Here is an 18,345-nt window from a genome sequence, read left to right as displayed (position 1 = left end):
TGTTGAGGGAATGCTGGGAGAGTCTCCAGAGCACATTCTTTCCAGCCCTGGCTTTTTAGATAGTGTTATCAAGACTTTTCCTGGATGTGGGCTGTGCCTGTTACTGCCTCTAGGATAAGTCAGCCTAATACAGGAAACCTTGTTTCTTTTTCTTTTTAATTTAATTTTATTTTCTTTAATTTCCGACCTCAATTGAGGCAGAAAATTAACAAAGATATCAGAACCTAAACTCAACACTTGACCAAATCATTCTAATAAACATATATGAAACTCTTCATCTGAAACCAACATAGTATATATATCTTTCTCATCACCATGTGTCACATATTCTAAAATTGACCACGTAATCAGAAACACAACACTCCTCAGCAAATTCAATAATCCCAAAATCATACCAAATGCTCACTTAGACCACAACTTGATAAAGATATAATTCAGGGCTGGGCATGATGGCTCATGCCTGTAGTCCCAGCACTTTGGGAAGCTGAGGCGGGCAGATCACGATGTCAGGAGATCGAGACTATCCTGGCTAACACAGTGAAACACTGTCTTTACTAAAAATACAAAAAAAAAAAAATTAGCTGGGCGTGGTGGCGCACGTCTGTAGTCCCAGCTACTCATGAGGCTGAGGCAGGAGAACCACTTGAACCCGGGAGATGGAAGTTGCAGTGAGACGAGATGGTGCCATGCACTCCAGCCTGGGTGACAGAGCAAGACTCCATCTCAAAAAAAGAAAAAAAAAAAAAGATATAATTCAATACAAAGAAAAACACTTGAAAACATGCAATTACATGAAAATTAAACAACCTTCATCTGAATGACTTTTGGGTAAATAATGAAATTGAGGTACAAATCAAGAAGTTCTTTAAAACAAATAAGAACAGTGATACAACACACCAGAATCTCTCCAACACAGCTAATGTGGTGTTAAAAGGGGAATTTACAGCACTAAATGCTCACATCAAAAAGGTAGAAAGATCTCAATTTAACAACCTAACATCATAAATAAAAGTATAAGAGAAGCAAGAGCAAACCAGCCCCTGAGCTAGCAGAAGACAAGAAATAACCAAAATCAGATCAGGACTGAAGGAGATTTAGACATAAAAAGTCATACAAAAGATCAAGAAATCCAGGAGTTAAATCTTTTAAATAAATCAATAAGATAAACCACCAGCAAGATTAGTGAAGTAAGAAGAGAAGATTCAAATAAACACAATAAGAAATGACAACGCCTGTAATCCCACCACTTTGGGAGGCCGAGGTGGGTGGATCACAAGGTCAGGAGATAGAGACCACCCTGGCTAACATGGTGAAACCCTGTCTCTACTAAAAATATTTTTAAAAAAATTAGCCGGGCATGGTGGCGGGTGCCTGTAGTCCCAGCTACTCGGGAGGCAGAGGCAGGTGAATGGTGTGAACCTGGGAGGCGGAGCTTGCAGTGAGCTGAGATCGAGCCACTGTACTCTCCAGCCTGGGTGACAGAGCAAGACTCCATCTCAAAAAAAAAAAAAAAAAAAAAAATGACAAAAGGGTCATTACCACTGACCCCACAAAAATACAAATATCTACTGAAGTCTACTATAAACATCTCTATGCACACAAACTAAAAAAAAATCTAAAAGAAATGGATAAATTTCTGGGCAAATACATTCTCCCAATACCAAACAAAAAGAAATTGGAGCCCAGAACAGAACAATAACAAGCTCCAAAATTGAATTAGTAAATAGCCTACCGGCCAAAAAAGAGCCCAGGACCCACAGATTCACAGCTGAATTCTACTAGATGTACAAAGAAAAGCTGGTATTATACTTTCTAAAACTACTACAAAAAATTGAGAAGAAACTCTTCCCCTGCTCATTATATAGTAACAGCATCATTCTGATACCAAAACCTGGCAAAGATAAAACAAAAAAAAGAAAACTCAGGCAAAAATTCTTCATGAACACTGATGCAAAAATCCTCAATGAAATACTGTAAAATTGAATCCGGCAGCACATCAACAAGCTAATCTGCTATGATCAAGTAGACTTTATCCCTGGGTTGCTTGCAAGGTTGGTTCAACATACACAAGTCAATAAATGTGATTCATCACATAAACAGAACTAAAGACAAAAAACACAAGATTATCTCAACACATGTAGATAAAGCTTTCAATAAAATGTAACATTCTTCATGTTTAGAACCCTCAACAAACTAGGCATTGAAGGTACATACTTCAAAATAGTAAGATATCTGTGACTAATCCACAGCCAACATGCTGAATTGATGCAAGCTGGAAGCATTTCTTCTTAAAAACTGGCACAAGAAAAGGATGACTGCTCTCACTGCTTTTACTTAACATAGAATTGGAAGTCCTGGCCAGAGCAATCAGGCAAGAGAAATAAATAAAAGGCATCCCAACAGGAAGAGAGGAAATGAAACCAACCCTGTGTGCAGATGACATGATTCTATATCTAGAAAACCCTATAGTCTTGGTGCAAAAGCTTTTTAGACTGAAAAACAACTTCAGCAAAGTTTCAGGATACAAAATATATGTACAAAAATCAGTAGCATCTCTGCACATCAACAACATCTGAGCCAAAAACCAAATCAAAAACACAATTCCATTCACAACTGCCACAAAAAGAATAGAATATCTAGAAATACAGCTAACCAGGGTGGTGAAAACTCTCTACGACAATAACTACAAAACACTTCTTAAAGAAGTCAGAACTGACACGAACAAATCAAAAACTATTTTATTCTCATGGACAGAAAAAAATCAGTATCATTAAAATAACCATACTGCTCAAAGAAATATACAGAAATAATGCCATTTCTATCAAACTACCAAAAACATTCTTAACACAACTAAAAACTATTTTTAAATTCATATGGAACAACAAAAAAAGCCCAAATAGCCAATGCAATCCTAAACAAAAAGAACAAAGCAGCTGGGCACAGTGGCTCACGCCTGTAATCCCAGCACTTTGGGAGGCCAAGGCGGGTGGATCACAAGGTCAGGAGATTGAAGCCATCCTGGCTAACATGGTGAAATCCTGTCTCTACTAAAAATACAATAATAATAATAATAATGATAGCAGGGCATAGTGGCACATGCTTGTAGTCCCAGCTACTCGGGGGGCTGAGGCAGAAGAATCGCTTGAACCCAGGAGGCAGAGGTTGCAGTGAGCCAAGATTGCTCCACTGCACTCCAGCCTGGGGAATCAAGCGAGACTAGGTCTCAATAAAATTAAAAAAAACAAAACAAACAAACAAACAAAAAAACAAAAAGCTGGAGGCACTGCATCACTTTACCCAACTTCAAACTATATTACAGGGCGATAGAAACCAAAGCAGCATGGTACTGGTACAAAAGCAGACTCATAGACCAATGCAAGAGAATAGAGAGCCCAGAAATAATGCTGCACACCTACGACCATCTGATATTTGACAAAGCTGACAAGAGGAACATAAGAAGAATTTTGTTTAATAAATGGTGCTAGAATAACTAGCTAACACTATGTAGAAGACTGAAACAGCACCTCTTTCTTACACCATATACAAAAATATACTGAAGATGAATTAAAGACTTAAATAAAAAATACTGGAAGATGACCTAGGAAATACCATTCTAGACACAAGAACTGGCAAAGTTTTATGATGAAGATACCAAAAGCAATTGCAACAAAAGCAAAAATTGATGAATGCGACCTAATTAAACTAAAAAGCTTTTTCACAGCAAAAAAACCCAAAAAACAAAACAAAAAAAAAACCACACACACACAAAAAATCAGAGTAAACAGACAATCTACAGAATAAAAGAAAATATTTGCAAACTATGCTTCTGACAAAGGTCTCATATCCAGAATTCAAAAGGAACTTAAACAAATTTACATGAAAAAACAACCTTATTAAAAAGTAGCAAAAAACATGAACAGATGCATTTCTAAAGAAGATATACATGTGGCTAACGAGCATTTGATGAGTATTTCTTTCTTATCACTAATCAGTAGAGAAATGCAAAGAAAAATCACAACGAGACACCATCTCACACCAGTCAGAATGGCTACTATAAAAAAGTTAAAAAAAAAAAAAAAAAAAAAAAGGCCAGGCGCAGTGGCTCACAGTTGTAATCCCAGCGCTTTGGGAGGCCAAGACAGAGGGATCACTTCAGGTCAGGAGTTCGAGACCAGTCTGGTCAACATGAAGAAACCCTGTCTCTACTAAAAATACAAAAATTAGACGAGCGTGGTGGTGCGCATTTGTAATCCCAGCTACTTGGGAGGCTGAGGCAGGAGAATCGCTTGAACCTGGGAGGTGGAGGCTGCAGTGAGCAGGGATCACGCCACTGCACTCCAGCCTGGGTGACAGAGCGAGACTCCATCTCAAAAAATAAAATGAAATAAAACAAAATAAAATAATTAAAAAAATAAAAATATATATGGTGGCCAGGCACAGTGGCTCACGTCTGTAATCCCAGCACTTTGGGAGGCTGAGGTGGGTGGATCACTTGAGGTCAGGAGTTCGAGACAAGCCTGGCCAACATGGCAAAACCCCGTCTCTACTAAAAATACAAAAATTAGCTGGGTGTGGTGGTGCGTGCCTGTGATCCCAGCTACTCGGGAGGCTGAGGCAGGAGAAATCACTTGAATCTAGGAGGTGGAGGTTGCAGTGAGCCCAGATTGCAAAACTGCACTCCAGCCTGGGTAACAGACCTAGACTCCACCTCAAAAATAAAATAAAATAAAAAATATATATATGTGTGTGTATGTGCGTGTGTATAAAATATACATGGTATATAAACATCATGGAATGCTGTGTGGTTATTTAAAAAGAACGAGGTCATGTCCTTTGCAGCAACATGAATGGAGGTGAAGCCCATTATCCTTAGAAAACTAATGCAGAAACAAGAAACCAAATGCATGTTCTCATTTATAAGAGCTAAATAACAAGTATACATGGACACAAAGAGAGGAACAACAAGCACTGAGGCCTAGTTCAGGGTGGAGGGTGGAGGACAAAGAGAATCAGCAACAATACCTGTTTGATGCTATGCTTAGTACCTCAGTGACAAAATAATCTACACTAAACTTCCATGACACAATTTTATCTATATGATAAACCTGCATGTGTACCCCTAGACCAAAAATAAAAGTTAAAAGGAAAAAACTTCATTAGTTGGGGAGAGTGCTATATAGGTGAAAAGACTGGTTTGTGCTACAGATAGTGGCCCAGGTGGGGCTGTACTGATTTATTTCTAGATCCATGGAGGCAGATGAGATTACGAACAGGTGGCAGAACCCTAAATTGGTGGAGAAAAAGAGGTTGCTGTTGCAGATTGTGTCTGGGAGTAGGAATATTCCAGGAGACTTGTAGACACTTTTGTGCATTTCTGGGAAGGAACACTGGGATCAAAAATGCTGTGGTGAAGTTCCTGAGGGTGGTGCCTCATTCTGGGAGGGATGTGGACATGCCAATGTCTAGTGGGTGTGTATGTGAGTGGGTAGGAATCACGTGGTGGCAGCTGCAGGAAAAGTGGGTCTGTCATCAGAGATCGTTCCCTGTAAGTTTTCATCCTCTCTTACCCTAAGAGGACACCTGGAATCACAGGACAACGGGCAGTGTGAAAGCCTGTGTACAGGAGAGCAGAGCCTCCCATTTCCAGATACCAAGAGTTTTATTCCAGGACAGGCCTCTGTGGTATCTTTCTTCTGGCACCAAATCTGTAGTTTGCTTAACACCAAGCAATTCTCCAACAGCAACTCAATGTCTAACATTTGAATTCTGACATCACCCAGAGTCAGCACAGACCCTGATTCAGGGCTTGGTCCCACAACATTGTCCTTACTGGAGATGCCAGTCACAAACCGCATGGGCCCGTCTATGCTTCTGAGCTACTGTTTAAAAATGCAGGACTTTCATAAACTCTATGAAGTTTAATAATTGAGAACTCAGCAAACACTGTAGTTACGTTTACCAGTTTTTTATAAAAGATAAAATCCAGGAGAAGTCAAATGGAAGAAATGTATAGGACAAAGAAAAGAGGTGGGAAAATAAAAAGCACGTGGATAATCCTGGAAAATAGCTGTGATTAATAAAATTCTCTATCCTTTGTGTGCGCCAGAAACAGTTTATGGAAAGAAACCCCATTCCCATTAAGACTTAGGGCCGGGTGTGGTGGCTCACGCCTGTAATCCCAGCACTTTCGGAGGCTGAGGCAGGCAGATCATGAGGTCAGGAGATCGAGACCATCCTGGCTAACATGGTAAAACCCCGTCTCTACTAAAAAATACAAAAAATTAGCTGGGCATGGTGGCAGGCGCCTGTGGTCCCAGCTACTGGGAGGCTGAGGCAGGAGAATGGTGTGAACCCAGGAGGCGGAGCTTGCAGTAAACCGAGATCACGCCGCTGCACTCCAGCGTGCACGACAGAGCGAGACTCCATCTCAAAAAAAAAAAAAAAAGACTTAGATGGTGCTCTCTATTCTTACCTGTCACATAAGCCAGACATAGACTCTGCACATTTTCTTCTTGCTCTCATAAAAATGGTAGCTGAATTTGTCTTCAGTGGTAAAAATAAAATATTTCTGTCAGAGGCATTTAAACCAGAGCCTATTGGGCTGCATTCCCAAACAGTTAAGGCATTCTTTCCTCCCTTTTTTTTTTTTTTTTGAGATGGAGTCTTGCTCTGTTGCCCAGGCTGGAATGCAGTGGCGTGATCTCAGCTCACTGTAACCTCCACCTCCCCGGTTCAAGTGATTCTCCTGCCTCTGTCTCCCGAGTAGCTGGGATTACAGGCGCCCACCACCATGCCCAGCTAATTTTTGTATTTTTTTTTAGTAGAGATGGGGTTTCATCATGTTGGTCAGGCTGGTCTCGAACTCCTGACCTCAGGTGATCCACCCGCCTCAGCCTTACAAAGTGCTGGGATTACCACGCACAGCCCACAGTTACGGCATTCTAAGTCGCATAATAAGAGGTTGGCACAAGATACAGGTCACAAAGACCTTGCTGATAAAACAGACTGCAGTAAAGGAGCCAGCTAAAACCCACCAAAACCAAGATGGCCCTGAGTAACCTCTGATTGTCCTCACTGCCACACTCCCATCAGTGCCACAACAGTTTACAAATGCCAATGCAATATCAGGAAGTTACCCTGTATGGTTTAAAAAGGGGAGGCATGAATAATTCACCCCTTGTTTAGCATATAATCAAGAAATTACCATAAAGTGGTCAACCAGCAGCCCTCTGGGCTGCTACGTCTGTGAAGTAGCAATTGTTTTATTCCTCTATTTTCTTAATAAACATGCTTCCACTTTACTCTATGAACTCACTCTAAATTCTTTCTTGCATGAGATCAAAGAACCCTATCTTGGAGTCTGGATTGGGACCACTTTCCTGTACTTCCATATCAGACCTCACTTAAATTTATCTCCTTCCCAGAGGTTCCTGGACTTTGGGCTACCCTCCGTCTGAGCCAACATACAACCCCATTCTATTTCCCTTCTAAGAATATGCTGACCTGAGGATAAAACATTCTCTGATCTAAAATCTGATGTTTTTACTGTCCATTTGCCATTCCCCTCCCATCTTTTTTCTAATCTTGTTTGCTCACACCTATGAAAGAAAGCCCTTGTCATTACCTGAGGTAAGGAGTTCGAGACCAGCCTGGCCAACATGGTGAAACCCCGCCTCTACTAAAAATACAAATGTCAGCCGGGCATGGTCGCGGGCGCCTGTAATCCCAGCTACTTGGGAGGCTGAGTAATGAGAATCGCTTGAACCTGGGAGGTGGAGGTTGCAGTAAGCAGAGATCATGCCACTGCACTCCTGCCTGGGCAAGAAGAGCGAGACTCCATCACAAAAAAACAAACAAACAAACAAACAAAAATTATTAAAAAAAAAAAAAAGCAAGCCCTTATCCGCCTAAACTTTGCAATCCTTAAAGCTCTTATGGTTGGTACTTCCTCCTTTTGCAATACTCCTTGGTAATTCAATTTTTTTTTTTTTTTTTTTACACAAATCTAACTTTGTTCTATTTTACAAAGTCTAAAAACTGTCTCAAAACAAGGACAACTTTAACTTCAGTAAGATCCTCCCAGTTCCCTTCCACCTTAACCGTAACTGTATCTGCCTGTGGGGCCCCAGCTTTCCAGGGCTCTGTAGCTTCTCTCAGGATAAAGGCTCCTTCCATGGCTGGGGTGAGCAGGAAGGGACACCTGCAGGGGAGGCTCCCCAGAAAGAACTAACTGGACCTTAAATAACCTTCTTTTGCAGGCTCAATATTAGCCTTAGCTTGGAGTCACTGGGCTCAAGTTTTAATTTCCATGTCAGAGTTATTCACTCGGTCTTTGAAACTAAGTGTTCGAAAAATCCAGCAAAATTACTCAATGTTCATATAAAACAAGGCAATTTTACAATGCTTACATTTCATACCTCAATAAGAAAAGCAAAAGTATCTATTCCTTTATAAATGTATTATTTTATTATTTCCATTAAAAATCACGTAGTAGGCCGGGCACGGTGGCTCATGCCTGTAATCCTAGCACTTTAGGAGGGGCAGATTGCCAGAGCTTAGGAGTTCGAGACAAGCCTGGGCAACATGGTGAAACCCTGTCTCTACTAAAATACAAAAACAGGCGGGCGTGATGGTGGGCGCCTGTAGTTCCAGCTACTCGGGAGGCTGAGGCAGGAGAATTGCTTGAACCCAGGAGGCAGAAGTTGCAGTGAGCCAAGATCGCACCACCGCACCCCAGCCTTGAACAAGACTCCGTTTCAAAAAAAAAAAAACATGTAGTAAACAATTAGTCATATGGGAACACTTCTAGGAGGTACCAAGTTTCATCTAAAAAATTTAGCATTAAACTCTAAAATAAGGATAACAGGATATAGAACAGAGATATTCACTGTCAGAAATTTATCCTGCAAAAACAACTGATGTTTTCATGAATTCATGTAACTCACCTATTATCTACAACATTTTCTTCTGGAAATGCATTCATTTTCTACAGCCAAAATGGAAGAGATTTTTCCCTATTCTTTTCCTTGGTAGCATTCCAAAATCTAAGCCTTGGAATTCTGTTTGAAATCACCCAGCCATAAAAAAATATGCCTGAGAAAATTTCTAAACTCACTCTAAAAAAAAAAAGGTACATGAAAATTTTTAACCAAAAAAAAATAGATTTTTCTGAAACCCACCTCTTTTATGCCCTTTGTAAATATTTTCTCTTACCTTTCAAGCTCTACTAATAAATTGCAATTTAGAGTTAAAAAACTGAAGTCAATATAAATGAACAAATCTTTTCAAAGTGACAAACCCAGGGAGTGGCAGTGCTGATAAGAAAACAGATGTGTCCAACTCATGTGTCAAGTTCAATCACTTCAGAGAGTCTCCCACCCATCCTGCTCACTTAAGTACTCAATAACCACCCTCTCAGGAGACTGCTCTATGTTCCAGTGAGTGTCCCAAGCGCATTTTACTTTGCAATTTCTCACCTCATCTCACCGGTGTCAGGGTTTCTTTTGTCTTTTGAGATACCACCTTTTTTTTTTTTGAGATGGAGTTTCGCTCTTGTTGCACAGGCTGGAGTGCAATGGCACAATCTCGGCTCACCGCAACCTCCGCCTCCCAGGTTCTCCTGCCTCAGCCTCCTGAGTAGCTGGGATTACAGGCATGCACCACCATGCCTGGCTAATTTTCTATTTTTAGTACAGACAGGATTTCATCATGTTGGCTAGGCTGGTCTCGAACTCCTGACCTCAGGTGATCCACCCACCTTGGCCTCCCAAAGTGCTGGGATTACAGACGTGAGCCACCGTGCCCGGCAGAGATACTAGTCTTTTTTCACAAATTGTAGAGAATCAAGGGGTCAGAAATTATTTCTGTTTTCAACTCAATACCAGCATTTGATTGGGTGACCAGCAATGTGGCCCAAAGAAAGGAAAGTCGGGCTAGGTGAAGACAGTCTTAACATCTGAAGGGGTTAGCTTTTCAAAGGAAAAGTACACCAGGAGATTCCTCTCAGCCCCAGGGCATCCACCTGCTCTCTTGAGAGGCTACACTCTACACCACAGGTTGTCCTACGGGAGAAAATGACCCAGGAATTAATATTCATTAGACAGTCTTGCAGACATAGCCATGACTGACATCTTGGTTTATTCACAGACAGTACTGGAACCTAGGACCAGGAAAAAAACTAAAGGGTGGCTGAGGACACATCACCCCACAAAAATTCCAAGAAAAACCTTGATGCCAAAACATTTTCATAAGATCTCTATGCCTAGGGAAGATAAAAGGAAAAGAGACAAAGATTTTTTTACAGTACAGTGTCAGAAGATTATTCCTTGCTTTCTTCTTATGGAAAATATTTATAAACAGAAAACAAATCTTTTTAAATGTGCCATCCAATGCTTTGTCAAAAAATGTTTAATTAAAATACAGTATCAAAAATGTACACAAAAGGACAAATAGTTAATAGTGTGAATTAGGGAGGGGGAGTTGGCATTTGGGATTGTCAGGAGGAAATGGAAATTTTGTATTTTACTGCAAGCCAGAGTTAGGCTGGAGAAATGGGGGGTGTGGGGGTAGACTTGAGACCCTGCTTAGGACACCTGTGAAAAATGCAGGGTAAGATCAGTTTTGTGTAGGGAGTGAAAATAGTTAAGTGGTAGGCAATTCGACTGAGGTGGCTGTAGTCCCTGAATTCCTGCTTTTAAAAAATCTAACTTAAGCCGGGTGCAATGGCTCCCGTCTGTAATCCCAGCACTTTGGGAGGCCGAGATGGGCGGATCACCCGAGGTCGGGAGTTCGAGACAAGCCTGACCAACACGGAGAAACCCCGTCCCTACTAAAAATACAAAATTAGCCGGGCGTGGTGGTGCCTGCCTGTAATGCCAGCTACTCGGGAGGCCGAGGCAGGAGAATTACTTGAACACGGAGGCGGAGGTTGCAGTGAGCCGAGATCGCGCCACTGCAGTCCAGCTTGGGCAAGAAGAGCGAAACTCCGTCTAAAAAAAAAAAAAAAAACTAACTCAAATGCTTTTTTTTTTTTGTAAATTACTACACTGGGGAAAACAAATACAGGGCTAACCAACTATCAACTGGAATTAAGCTCTGATTACATAACCAGGAAATTTTGTAAGCTGAAGATGGAAATTAAGAAACTACATAACCCTACCTAACCAATTACTGAATTTGCGTTTTTGTATCATGCACAAAGTCTTTCCTTCAAGCTCCTCCAAAGGACCACAAACTACATCCCACAGCTGGGTGCTTTACAGTTTTAGAACCGCTCTTTGATTAAATTCGTTAATATTTTGCGGTGACTCCCTTTTTTTTTTCTTTTTGAGATAGTCTCATTGTGTCAACCAGCCTGGAGTGCAATGGCACAATCTTGGTCTCCTGGCTTTAAGCGATTCTCGTGCTTCAGCCTCCCAAATGGCTGGGATTACAGCCACCGCACTCAGCTAATTTTTGTATTTTTAGTAGAGACGAGGTTTCACCATGTTGGCCAGGCTGTTCTCGAATGCTGGACCTCAGTGATCCGCCCGCCTCCCAGCAAACTGCTGGGATTACAGGCGTAAGCCACCGCGCCCGGCCATTCCCATAGATTTTTAATAGGAGAGAATGGGAACTGGGAACCCCACGGACCAAAGCTCTTCCCGCTCATGAACCCGCACCCCGAGTCACTATTCCCCCCTGACGCCCCTCCCATGGTTCTTGCACAATCTGGGAGAGACTGCAGAATTGCGCGTGCAGAGCTCCCCAGACACGGCTACAGGTCAGGCACAGTCACTGCGGAGAGAAGACAGGACTCCCGGGGCCCGGCTGTCAGCACAGTCGCCATCTTATGGCTGAAAGAGACTGAAGCCGAGCTGGGCAAGGAGAATTCCCGGCGCGGATTGTGGAGCTGACTGCGGGGAGACCTAAGTCCACCACGGCCACTTCCCACGCTTCCGACCAGCCCCTCCCCCTCTCTCGGGACGTCACACCCGGCACTCTCACCATTTCTAGGCTTCCAGGGCGTCCTGGAGTCTTAGCTGTGGATCTCCCAATATCTGCAGGTCACACGGCCACACAGGCTGGGCCTCTAGGAAGAGGACACAGAAATGAAAACGACACCTGGAGCTCTGGCTGCAGCAAGCGCCAAACGCCCCGCCATATTCCGGAAACCGTCCTGTCCGCTACATCTGCGTGCCTGACTGGACTGTCCCCAGCCCAGCGTCCCTGATTGGATAATGTTTAAGACCCGCCCCCTCAGGCCCTGAGTGACAGAGGGTGTGATCCGTTACCGGGCAGAATGAAGAGTGACAGCCTAGCTGCAGCTTTTTCAGGCAGGCTTTCCTTCGAGCTGAGCCAGGCCCACCCTAGAGGGTGTTTGCATTGAACCTTGTGTGTAAGGTCATATGCATTTATAAATAATATACTATATGGCTAGTCACAAATGAAAAGAATATAATAACAATTACTTTTAAATTTTAGCTTTTATCACCTTCCTGGCTTCTGGTCCTTTGAGCAGGCAGCCTGAGATTTTAAAAAGGAGGCAGTCCTCTGAAATAAAAATGTGAGCCACATGTGAATTTTTAATTTTCTAGTAGCCAAACTTTAAAAAGAAACATGAAACACGTGGAATTGATTGTAATAATGTAACTAACCCAATATGTTTAAAATATTATCATTTTAATATGTGAGCAATGTGAAAGGAAAATATCTTGGGCCCCCAAAATTACTAAGGAAAACTCAAGCTGGAAACTAAAGGCCAATCAGAAACTCAAAAGAATGTAACCACCTATCTGTGACCTGGAAGCTCCCTCCAGCTTCATGTCTTCTCGCCTTTGCTTCAAGTTGTCCCATCTTTTCAGACAGAACCAATGTACTTCTTACATATATTGATTGATGTCTCATACATCCTCATACATCCCTAAAATGTATAAAACCAATATGTTCCCTGACCACCTTGGGCAGGTGTCCTCAAGACTTCCTGAAACTATGTCATAGGTGTGTTCTCAACCTTGGCAAAATAAACTTTCTAAATTAACTGAGACCTGTCTCAGATTTTCTGGGTTCACAGCAATATGTAATTATTAAGGCACTATATATATTTTTGGAACTAAATCTTCAAAACCAACTCTGTATTTTACCTTTCTAGCAAATTGCAGTTCAGACCAGACACATTCCAGGCACCCAGGAGCCACACACGGCCAACAGCTGCCACGTTGAAGCGCAGCTCTGATGTCAGGTGGGTGGAGGCCCTGAACATCCCTTTTCTGCCAGAGGTGAGGTGACAGCCTCTCTCTACTAACATCTATCTTCGGTTCTGAGGGTGGGACAGATAGTGGCCATAGCAAGGGCAGAGGGCAGCACGAATAAAATAACCACAGGTAGACCACTCTTTGCTACCTGTTGTCCACCTTTCATCCAGAGATCAGACAGTGAACAAAAAATTCTGGGGCCACAGGAGAAGAAAACTCTATGTCTTCAGGTCTGTCCAGTCTTAACCTCCAACTTTTAGATATGAAGAAAATAAATTAAAGGCAAACTTATTTTGGTATTTGGCCTTGGCTCTAATGGTCAGGCTGTGGTTATCTGTTTTCTCCTGTGGTGTGGGGTACTGTGTGAGTATAAGCACCAATCACACACATAGATGTCTACCTGTATTTCTGCATTACTAAACATTGTCTTAGGGGACATCCAACTTCAAATCAGGAAAAAAAAAAAAAAGTCAGTACCTTTAGGGTGTCCACTGTCAGAAGGTAACTAGTAATCAACCTGTCATTAAATCCTGGCATTCCATCTGCACAGGGTGCATGTATTAGTTAGCTATTGCAGCATAACAAACCATCCAAAACTTATTCGCTCGTAATTGAGATGGTCAGCCATTTAGGCTGGGCTCAACTGAGCTCCTTCAGACATGTATCAGCAGCTGCCTTTTCACTAGGCAGCTGTGTTTCTGGGAGTGAGCTTCTGCTTCTGGGGCTGTCAACAGGGGCACCTTGCTTCTCCTCCCCATGGTATCCTATTTTCCACCTGGCTAACGTAGGCCATCATGGAGATGGCAGCATTCTGAAAGAAAAACAGAAGCATTCAAGACCATTTGAGCCTACGCCCCAAACTAGCCCACTGTCATGTTCACAGGTTTCTACTGTCCTGAGCAAGTAAGGTCAGCCAGATCTATGGTTTGGAAAACAAATTTTGTATTTCAATGGCAACAGCTGTGAAAGCACCTGGCAATGGATATAGGAGGCATGAAAACTTGCTACAATTTTTGCAATCAGTGTCATTCTGCCTTTTTTTGCATATGTGGTTCATACAACTCTTTCACATCAAGAAACTTGTCCAAAGAACCACAGCTACTAACTGGCTGGGTTGAGACTCAATATCAACTGCTTTGTTTTTGTTTTTTTAAGATGAAGTCTTGCTCTATTGCCCAGGCTGGAGTGCAGTGGCGCGATCTTGGCTCACAGCAACCTCTGCCTCCTGGGTTCAAGCGATTCTCATGCCTCAGCCTCCTGAGTGGCTGGAATTACAGGCGCATGCTACCACACTCAACTAATTTTTGTATTTTAGTAGAGACGGAGTTTTGCCATGTTGGCCAGGCTGATCTCATACATCTGACCTCAAGCAATTCACCCATCTCGGCCTCCCAAAGTGCTGGAATTACAGATGTGAGCCACTGTACCCCACCTTCAGGATCAACTCTCTCTGACTCCAAAGTCCATGCACCTCCATAGATCAAACTATAGTACTAAAGTAGCTGCCCTAGACCCTTGAAATCCTGGAGAGTGAAACTTCTAAAATAGAAGCCAGATTCCCTTTATATTTCTGCCAATATAGTACTGTTTATTATTGAGAATAATCTTGTCAAGAAATTGCAGAAGTACGTGGCGGCTCATACCTGTAATTCTAGCACTTTGGGAAGCTGAAATAGGAGAATCACTTGAGCTCAGGAGTTCAAGTGCAGACTGGGCAACATAGTGAGATCCAGTGTCCATGAAAAAAAAATTAAAAATTAGTCAGGCATGATTTTGCATGCCCGTAGTCCCAGCTACTTGGGTGGCTGGGGCAGGAGAATTGCTTGAGCCTGGAAGATTAAGGCTTCAGTGAGCCATGATTAGTTATACCACACTCTCGCCAGGGTGGTAGAGTGAGACTCTGTCTCAATAATAATAATAATAATAATAATTTGGGAAAATAGCTGTGTGATGAGTTTAGAAAATCAAAGGTCAATAACACATTATTTATTTTCATCATAAAAAAATTTGAAAATTTGTAAAAGAAGAAAACTTCAGAAAAATTAAATTTAAGAGTTTAAATGAGCAAATCGTGATTTGCAAATCGGGTAACCTATGGATCCAGAGTAGGCTCGGACAGACTCCAACACAGCTACATGTTGGTAAAATTTTTATGAACCAGAAAAGCAAAACGACATACAGAAAATGGAAGTGAGGTACAGAAACAGCCAGATTTATTACAGCTTAAGATTTGTCCTATTTGAATATTAAGTTTACTATGCAAAAAAAACCAAAAAAAAACAAAAAACAAATCCTATTAGCCAAAATTAAACATAACAGGGAAGCTTTAGGCTATAACTAATTTAACAATTTCTCCCTTTTGTCATCTTCTCAAGTTTGAGACCAAAACTTTAGACATTAATATCATTTTGTCACCATCAAAAATGTACTTATTTAGACTCAAATCCCACTATGAAATAGCAGAACTGTGGGTTTGTAAAGTGGAAATAAAAACTTCAGCTTATTATTTTGAAATTATTTTTATTTGTTTTTTAAAGCGTTAGAGTACAGGGGACCTCCTTGTGTTGAAATCTGCTATTTACAGAAGAAAAACAAAACCTGGCCAGTTTTAGAATCTACCTATTGCCTTAAATTTTTAGTTTAATTATGTCACATCTAGCATGAGTGACTCATTTTGGTTTGGTTTGTTTGGACCTAGTGCATAAGATCAGTCCAGAATTATGGCCTCCAATAGTTTTCTTTAAAAAATTCCCCATTTGGTTAAGTTCTTACGTAGGTCACAGTGTGACCAAAACTCGGGGCTTTAGTGCAACTCTCAGTTTCCATTATTTTTGTTTTTTGTCCTTAGCATGTCATTCATAGGTTGTGGTGTCTTCATAGTCACATATGTCTTTGAGTTTCTGTCATTCCAGTTAAAGAGAGACCATTTGACATTCTACAGATGACTACATTCAAACGTTTATATCTGTTGAGAGAACACAGTGCAGCAGGAAGATTACCATTTTGACTATCAGGAGGATAATACCAAGAGTTTGAAGCATGCTTTTTAGCCAGGGTCCCCATGAACAACCAGTTAAAATTAAATAGATCAAATAATTAGCTAGAAAAATGGCCTACTCATTTCATCTAATTAGCCTGTTCATGAATCATCTACAACTGCATCTCTGTAATACCTGCTGTAGTTCTCCATGGGCAACTATTAGCAACTGCACAGATATCTATTTATCCAGTAAGTAATCAAAAGAAATTATATTTAGCACAACTTTGTGAGAAAATTTAAAGTCTATTGTGTAAGCATAGCCTTTATGGTATAATCTGCTAAAGAGCCCTATTGAGAGGGATACATTTTGTAACCGTTGCCTCATTTACTCTAAACAATGATAACCATTCAGAAGAGTAATGGCCTCCTGGCAACGCTCTTTAACCTATTCTGAATAAGTTCTTTTTAACTTATGAAATAGGTTAAGAGCAGTGGACCAATATTCTGTTTTTAATATTGTGAGAAAACAACTGTTTCATTAAAACTTCTCACCTACATTGGCCCTTCTTCTTTTACCTTTCAAGGAATAAGTTTCCTCATATATAATGTTGGCTGCAAAATTCTCTACATATAAGTATACCCCCATGAGTGCACACGAGACCACTTTTTAAAATTTCTGTTGTTTGTAGAACCATAAACAAACTGTGAACTAACACTGTCATGATAACGAGATGTCTTGATTTTTGATCTTGTGAAAAAAGCTATCTACATGGAGACGGCCATCTGCTTTTGAGGACAAACTTCCCTGGTTAGCTTTACCTTCAAATCTCCTATGGGTTTACAATTGCAAGAGTTTGGAGGAGCCCTTCTAAGTTGTGAGATTATCAATCCAATGTTCAAGGTCTTGAAGTCTTGCGTCAGTGTAGGTGGCAGGCAGATTCAATCTCTGGATCCTTGATTATAAAGGGTTTTACTCTCCTCAGTCAGTAGACTAGTAAAGGCTTTCTTCACCTGGTGAAAATGTGCTTTGCCATAATGCATTAAAGCCTTGTTGAATTTAGTAATGTTAGACTTTAGTAACAGAAGACACATGAGGTTCTATTATGCAATAGGCCTTCTAATGACTATTTTATAAGGGCCAACATATTTTTTCCACTCTAAGTGAATCTGATTGTCATCAATCTGCAATTACAAAAGCAATCCAGTCAATTTAGTTAGCTTTGCTCAATACTATTGTATCTGTAATACTGTGGCAGGCCAGACCTCACTAACAACTGTTTCAGTACTGACTGAGTGGTTAAGTTAAATATTAAAAGCCAGTGACTGGCCGGGCGCGGTGGCTCACACCTATAATCCCAGCACTTTGGGAGGCCGAGGCAGGTGGACCACGAGGTCAGGAGATCGATACCATCCTGGCCAACATGGTGAAACCCCGTCTCTACTAAAAATACAAAAAAATTAGCTGGGCATGGTGGCACGTGCCTGTAGTCCCAGCTACTTGGGAGGCTGAGGCAGGAGAATGGCTTGAACCCTGGAGGCAGAGGTTGCAGTGAGCCGAGATTGTGCAGCTGCACTCCAGCCTGGTGACAGAGTGAGACCCCGTCTCAAAAAAAAAAAAAAAAAAAAGCCAGTGACCTTATACAAAGGTGGGGATGTAACAAAAGCCCATCCAGAGTTTCGCCTAGGCCTTTCTTGGGCCTTATAGGATTAAACAAGTTTTATTGGGGGTCTGAAGAAATTCCCCAGGCCTCCACAAACAAGTTTATTGGAGGTCTGAAGGAACTCACCAAACCACCGTGATTTAGCAGGAGACAGGATAAGGGTAATCACCCCAGCACCTGGACCCATTTAGATTAAGTAAATTTACTGAGGCTGCAGGGGAAGGTCTTCAAGACTCAGACCTTAGTTACAGATTAAATAAAAGAAGTTAATCACTTATCTCTTTAGATGAATGCACACTTACATGTAGACATATAGCTTAGAAGGTATATAAGCTCTGGAAAACATTGTAATTTTGAGTTGGTCTGGTGATAATTTCCAGGCCTTCTCCCTGTAACTGGTTGCAGAAATAAAACTCTTCCTCCCCAGTTCATCTGCATCTCGTTATTGGGCCGTAAGAAATAGCAGCCCAAC

The 18,345-nt window shown here is 41.4% G+C and overlaps 2 protein-coding genes across 3 annotated transcripts in view; one reads left to right on the top strand and one right to left on the bottom strand.

Moving 5' to 3' along the window:
- The window catches only part of LOC129020586 (zinc finger protein 429), a 35,707-nt gene extending 23,490 nt beyond the window's left edge, over positions 1–12,217 (bottom strand). Inside the window, exon 1 of the mRNA XM_054465153.2 lies at positions 11,986–12,217. Coding sequence (XP_054321128.1) covers positions 11,986–11,988 — 3 coding nt within the window. The 5' untranslated portion in view covers positions 11,989–12,217. The remainder of the gene's footprint in view (positions 1–11,985) is intronic.
- LOC129020591 (zinc finger protein 708) overlaps positions 1–18,345 on the top strand; it is a 325,243-nt gene that overhangs the window by 95,733 nt on the left and 211,165 nt on the right. The gene's annotated exons all lie outside the window — the stretch shown is intronic.

The sequence above is a fragment of the Pongo pygmaeus genome, chromosome 20 (assembly GCF_028885625.2).
Source record: "Pongo pygmaeus isolate AG05252 chromosome 20, NHGRI_mPonPyg2-v2.0_pri, whole genome shotgun sequence".
Classification (NCBI taxonomy): domain Eukaryota; kingdom Metazoa; phylum Chordata; class Mammalia; order Primates; family Hominidae; genus Pongo; species Pongo pygmaeus.
Note: the sequence above shows the minus strand (reverse complement) of the source record. Positions and strands in the feature narration are given on the sequence as shown.